General features: G+C 35.1%; 1 protein-coding gene across 1 annotated transcript; it reads left to right on the top strand.

Annotated features, from left to right (window-relative positions):
- Positions 1 to 608: 608 nt before the first annotated feature.
- On the top strand, positions 609 to 5,048 carry LOC132624956 (proline-rich receptor-like protein kinase PERK4). Its single transcript, XM_060339718.1, has 9 exons — positions 609 to 761; positions 1,284 to 2,198; positions 2,791 to 3,327; positions 3,517 to 3,603; positions 3,682 to 3,752; positions 3,931 to 4,007; positions 4,205 to 4,349; positions 4,482 to 4,643; positions 4,759 to 5,048. Exons 2-9 carry the CDS (start codon positions 1,448 to 1,450, stop codon positions 4,966 to 4,968), a joined length of 2,040 nt encoding a protein of 679 aa, XP_060195701.1. The 5' UTR covers positions 609 to 761; positions 1,284 to 1,447; the 3' UTR covers positions 4,969 to 5,048.
- Positions 5,049 to 7,063: the final 2,015 nt, after the last annotated feature.

Raw genomic sequence — 7,063 nt, 5'->3', positions numbered from 1 at the left:
CTAATTTATAATTCTATCATATTTAATTTCTTGATTTACAATATTTCTTCCTTAATTAAAAAAGTTTTAGAAAAAACACGCTTTACGTACATACATAGATAGTCTAAAAATAAGTATCATTTGCTATCAAAATTTTAGCAGATGAATATATTCTTATCAAATTTGGTGCCTCTTAAAAGGTACTAATATCTATTCTTTTAATCATAGGTGATACTCTCGTTAAGTTAAACAAGTCTATGCCTTCTGATATTTAAATGCGACAAATGTCACACATTTACATAGGAACTTGGGGAAACGGAGAAAATGGGAATGAGAAACAAAACTATTTTTATTCTATCCTCTTTTAATTAAACAATATGTTGAATAAATTTCATCATATATGGTTGCTCTGGTTGAAATGACTGAGAGAGAAACTAGTAAACAACCTTTTCAAAATAGGAAGACCCTAAAAGTAAGGCAATGACAATTGTGGGGTAATTAGACAAGAAGGCACAAAGACAAGGAGGAACTAGAATTCTGGAAAGAAGAATAACTAACTCATGATCTTAGCTCAAATTAGAGGTGTTAAATGCCAACCTCTAGAGATTTGACATAAGAGAGAGGAGAGAGAGGGCCCCTTCTTTTTAGGACACAAGTATTGTTTGGGGGGTTGGGGCTGGGGAAAGGGGTAGACTTTCCAGGTAAGATGAAAAAATCACAATGTTAACATTTCTCTCTCTGTTCCATTTGACAAGCATCATTCATTCTTGTTATTCATTGAGGTAAATCTTTCCTCTTTTCATCTTTCTTTGTTTCATTTTCTTTATCACCAATTCCATGACCACATTACTCTAATGTAAGAGAAGAATGATCTAAAGTTAAACTTCTAGTCTGAGAAGTACATTAATGGGGTCGTTTGATTGCTGGTTAGGAGGTGCTTTATTCATTTATTAATCTTGCATAACTTGTATTGTGTTTGGTAGCATTTTTTTGCTATGTACAAACTTCAACACACCAAATACAATGTTTGTTTTAGAATCCTACATAACTAATAAGTTATGAGAAAATCTATGTACTATTTTATGCAGGATAGAAGAAATAACTAATCCGTGAATAACTAAACTCTGTCCAATTATATCATGCATAATTAATCTCTGCATTACTAACACCAGCATAACTCGAACCAGCATCCAAACTGCCCCTGATTTAAGATGTTATTTTAATGTAACAAATAACAATATAGCAGTTACAGGTTATTTTGCACAAATATAACATTTTTCTTTATGTTCATGGCAATATGTTAGGGACACTGAATCGTTGAGAAGAGCAGTGAAAGGGAGATATTGAGTTTCCGGCGGGTACGTGTACATATATATATATATATATATATATATATATATATATATATATATATATATATATATATATATATATATTATTGAAATAGAATCTTGGCCGGAAGTTCATCATGGGTGAAAAAATGGATTCATCTCCTGGTTCTGCTTCCTCCAATGATACTGATTCCAGTGACAGCCCTCCTAATAATTCAAATGGAACTCCCCCTTCATCTTCATCACCACCTTCAGATAATAATTCATCACCACCAAAAAATGATTCTCCTCCCTCATCGTCGTCGCCACCACCATCACAATCTCCTCCTCCTTCATCACCACCGCCATCACAATCTCCTCCTCCATCATCACCTGATTCATCACCACCACCACAATCTCCTCCGCCTTCATCACCACCACCCTCAGACAGTTCTTCTTCATCACCGCCAAAAGATAATAATAATAATAATAATAACCAATCCCCTCAATCGCCTCCTCCTTCGTCTAATAATTCACCTTCTCAGTCTCCACCACCATCATCCAACAATAATACTCCATCACCCCCTAATGCTCCCAAAAATAATAATAATGGTTCTCCTCCATCAGCTATATTTTCTCCACCAAATCCTGCTTCTTCACGAGAATCACCTCCAGCTCCTCATGCATATTTGTCTCCTCCTTCGCACCCCGGATCATCAGAAAAATCACCTGATTCCTCCTCAGGAAACAACAACAACTCATCCCCCCCTGATTCATCAGGAAATAATGTGGCTATTATAGCTGGACTTGCTGTAGGAGGCATATTGATTATTGCCTTTATCATTTTCTGTGTATGGTGTAGTAGAAGGAAAAAGAAACAGAGATACTATATAGGTCCTGGACCTAAAGGTATGCCTTTCATTTCAAATTATTAAGTGCTATTTATTGCATATTCTTTTGTTATTTAGTTTTGCATTGGTATTCAATAATGTTTTGTTGTAATCTAGAATATGAATAATAACATTTTTACTACTATAATGTTGTAGTATTGCATTCATCATATGAGAAACTCAAAAAACAAAGAAGGTTACTCCCTAGTCCTTTCTGAATTGGGATGGAAAATGAGGCAGGGCGGATGAAGCCTCAACCTGCGAGAGTTTAACCTTTCTGCTTAGTGTTACTCTTTATTTTCAACATGTATATAGATTTTAAAGACGTACCCCCCTAGACTTGGCAGAATTATGAAGAAGCGGGAAGGAAAGGTTGGTTGCATGTTTTCTGGGATAGCCTTTATAATTGAATAGCCAAGTTCAGGGGGTAATTAAGACTACTGATAGTTTAGGTGTGCAACTAACCATTCGTGTCAAGTTTAGAGGGGTCTTTAGGTATTCTGCCCATAAATTTTGATCATTTTCACCTTGTCTTGCCCCGCTTTGCCCTGTCTTGCTCCATTGCAATTCCTACTTCTGAATAACAACTATATGTGTTTCGGCTAAATTAGGCGGTGAACAGTACTACAACAATAACAATCAATGGAATAGACGGGCATCTATGGATCATGTTATGAAGGTACCACAAGGTGAAATGGGCACTCAAGGTGGTTGGGCTGCAGCTACTCCACACCAGGCAACTAATTCAAGCAGTGAATTCGGGTCAGGTTATTCAGGCCAAGCAGGGGCATTGCCTCCTCAGTCACCTAACGTTAATGTTGGTGGACTTGGTGGGTTCTCCCAGAGCCAATTCACTTATGAGGAGCTAGCTAAGGCCACCGATGGATTTTCTCAGGCCAATTTGTTAGGCCAAGGTGGGTTTGGATACGTGCATAAAGGTGTTTTGACTGATGGAAGAATAGTTGCCATCAAGAGTTTGAAAGCAGGCAGTGGACAAGGAGAACGAGAATTTCAGGCTGAGGTTGAGATCATTAGCAGAGTTCATCATCGACATCTTGTGTCCCTTGTTGGATATTGCATTGCTAATGGACAACGCATGTTGGTCTATGAATATGTTGACAACAAAACCTTGGAGTTCCACCTTCATGGTATATTCTTTCCTATTCATTACTCACTTCTTTTAAAATTATGTTTGTGAAATCAGAGTATCCCTTTCCTACTTGATTCTCGAATTCCTTATTAGAAGTTGTGAGCAGATCAATTCATTATGAAAAATCGATTCAATATATTATTTAATTTTAGTCTTGATGAGGGTGAAATCAAATCCATTGTTGCAGGGAAAGGTCAACCTGTCATGGACTGGGAGACCAGGCTTAAAATTGCTTTGGGATCAGCCAAAGGACTGGCTTACCTCCATGAAGATTGTATGAACATTCTAATACACATTTTCATCCCTCTCTCTCCTTTCTTTCTCTCTCTCATTTCTCGCTTTATACATGCAGGCCAACATAGAATTATCCACCGCGACATCAAGGCTGCAAACATTCTACTAGACCTTAATTATGAAGCCTTGGTAATTCAATGAGCCACATTTAATTTTTGAATAAACTTTCACAATCATGTTTTTTAATTTTTCACTACATATGTCAATGCAAATATGAAGAATAAGTTTTAAGTTAAAACCTCATGTTTTTTTTTTTTTTAACCATCACATTGACCTGAGATTTAAAGGAATATATTCGGTTTATCAGGTGGCAGATTTTGGATTGGCTAAGCTTACTTCTGATAACAATACTCATGTATCAACTCGTGTTATGGGAACATTCGGGTAAGTCAAGCATAACGATTTTTTCAGACTTTATTTATTGTCAAAATAGTCATATAAAACATCTATTCCGAAACTGAACAATCAGAAGCAATTACTTAATCTATTCCTTTTAGCATCCAGAGAATACTTCAGATGTATATAAAGTTGGCTACATGATAAGTCTCTAAGCAACAAAATTACTTTGTAAAAAACTGCAGGTACTTAGCCCCTGAATATGCATCGAGTGGCAAGCTAACAGAGAAATCAGACGTGTTTTCATATGGAGTCATGTTGTTGGAACTCATTACCGGGAAACGACCTGTTGATCCTAGCAATATGATGGAGGACAGTTTAGTAGACTGGGTATGTTCTAGATCTCAGTTCACAAGTCTCGTGCATTATAATTTGATTGCGCCAAGATATTAAATATATGCTTAGACTCTTTAACTTTTGCTTTATATATTGATCTAATATATTATGTATGAATGTCTATAGGCTAGGCCCCTTCTTACAAGAGCACTGGAAGAAGGAATATATGACGAATTGGTGGACGCGCGTCTTGAAGGGAACTATGATACAGATGAGCTACATCGCATGATAGCTTGTGGTGCTGCTAGCATCCGCCATTCTGCTAAAAGACGTCCAAAAATGAGTCAGGTATGATTGCCTCTTTAGAATTAGAATTAACTTATAACACTAACATGTTGTAGCATATAGCATTCCTTATTTTCAAAGTATAACTAGTTTCAATTATAAATATTATTTTAAACAGATTGTACGTGCCTTGGAAGGCAATTTATCTTTGGAGGACTTGAACGATAATGCAAAACCTGGCAAGACACCTAGCTTTGCTGCCTCAAGTACTTCGGCCACTTCAGCCTATGATACTGGTATGTATAATGCTGATATGATGAAGTTCAGGAAAATGATTCTGCCAACTCAAGAATTCAACAGCAGTGAACATGGAACTCCAAGTGAGTGATGACTCAACCCTTCTTGCTCCTCCTTTCAAGCAGCCAATCTAATTGGGGGCGAGAGTAAAAAAAAAAAAAAAAGACTTGCCGCTTATTTAAAGAGCTAAAGTTTGAGATATTTTGCAAACCACTTTAGATGGTTTTTGCCTGGAACTGGTAACAGAGATTTGAGATTACAACAATGTCTATGATGTAAATTCATTCATATCTTGATTTGAATATCAAAGTTTATAGGATCAGAATTTTGTTTCAATTTGTACAGCAATTCACATATAATCTCTACAAAAATGCTGAAGATCTTTATGTTCACAATGTAGTGATCTGTTTGCGATTGTAATATTATATTTGATATTTTTAATGTTGTTTTGTTTGCAACTACAAAAACAATCCATGTACCAAAAGCTTATCTATTGTGAATAATTTATTTTTCACTTTATCAAAGGTTTGCTTTGGAAGATTTTATTATGCTCTCAAAGACGCAGTTAACAATCTTAACAGTTCCTATCTCCTGTCTATTTTGAAAAAGATGCAATCAAATAACAGAGTTACTATAGATATCACTTGCCAAACTTCATACAGACATATTTGAAGTCGGAGATGTTTAAGATTAACTTTAAACATAAATGTCTAAGACATGAATTTATGCAAATTTCAAATTTACATATTTGAAGTTAGACTTTGTCAAACTTAGTTTAAACTAAAGAAAAACGACATACCCACTGTAATCCCACTTGGAATGATAGAGTTTACGAAAACCTTACTCCTATCTTGGGAGGTCGAGAGACTGTTTCTGATAGACCCTCGGCTCAAGAGAAAGCATATTAAAGCATGACAGAAAAGGAAATAACGGAAGTGAAAAAAACAACCATTGCACAATATAATAAAAAAACGTGACAAGGCATTCTAGAAAAAAGAACAGTAACTTCTACAAAACAGTTCGGTTAGCTGCTAAATTTATTAAAAAAAATGAAAAATTAAATAATCGAGTTAATAGATAAATTTAAATTGTTACTGGAAAAAGGAATAGTAACTCGTGAATCTAAAATTAATTTTGAAGCGGTTAGATTTTTTTTTGTTTTTTTGATCATCAACTATTTAAATCAGTCAAACCTCTCTATAACAACATTCTTATATACCAACACTTCACTATAAAAATCATGGTTTCTGTGATAGTTCTTACAACTTGTGGGGTTTACACATTTATGGGGAAAAAATACAATTTAAGAAATACAAATTGAATGTCCAAATAAAACTTCAACTTTAAATCAAGCTGATTTCAAAATATGTTCAAACAGAGTCGTAGCACTATCAATGTTTTAAAAGGCATTTTCAGGGCGAGCCCTGGGGTGGGGCGCACCAAAAACGCCCCGAGGCGATGGTGGGAGGCGAAAGTCTCAAAAGACGTATGCCCAAACTTCATACAGACAGCTGGAGCTATCACTTGCCCAAACTTCATACAAACACTTGGACGTGTGAGACGAGTTTTTTGTGTTGGGACGTAAGCCCAGAATTTTTTTTAAAATTAAAACTTAATATAATGCCCAAATTCTCAAAAGTCAGCTTCTAATTACTCAAATGTTTTAAAAAGGAACTGAACCATTTAAAATAAAAGTCGAGACCCTTTGCTAGATGCCCTAATTTATGTTCTTTCCCAATTCATTATCTTTTCTTCTACTATCTCAAAAAATATCGAAAGTCACTTGTGCTCGTAAGTAGTGTATAATAAATTATTTTAATTAGTTTTTTGTGTTAATGGAGCGCACCCATATATATTTTTCACTTATTTATAGTTTTTTTCATTTTTTATGCAAATTTATCTATTTAAAAATATTTATTGTAATTATACTATTTTATGAAATACTAAAAATTAAATACCCATGTGACTTACGCCCCATGCTTTGGGTGTAACACTCGAAAAATTCGGATTAGGTGTGGATGTGTTAAATGAGTATTAATGTGACATTTTAGACATGTAAAGTCCTATCGGGATGAGTTTGGGTGGAAATAGTTGTGTTGGAATCAAGATGGATAATGAGGTACACAAGGTTTGATAGAATCGATTAAATTTTCGATAGGTCTTTCTTCCAGCCTTATTTCATGAAA

This window comes from Lycium barbarum, chromosome 12 (genome assembly GCF_019175385.1).
Source record: "Lycium barbarum isolate Lr01 chromosome 12, ASM1917538v2, whole genome shotgun sequence".
Lineage (NCBI taxonomy): Eukaryota > Viridiplantae > Streptophyta > Magnoliopsida > Solanales > Solanaceae > Lycium > Lycium barbarum.
Note: the sequence above shows the minus strand (reverse complement) of the source record. Positions and strands in the feature narration are given on the sequence as shown.

Coding starts and splice junctions, on each gene's coding strand:
- LOC132624956 (XM_060339718.1), top strand. CDS start 1,448: ATGGGTGAAAAAATGGATTCATCTCCTGGTTCTGCTTCCTCCAATGAT. Junction 2,199..2,790: donor TATAGGTCCTGGACCTAAAG/GTATGCCTTTCA, acceptor CGGCTAAATTAG/GCGGTGAACAGTACTACAAC. Junction 4,008..4,204: donor CGTGTTATGGGAACATTCGG/GTAAGTCAAGCA, acceptor AAAAAACTGCAG/GTACTTAGCCCCTGAATATG.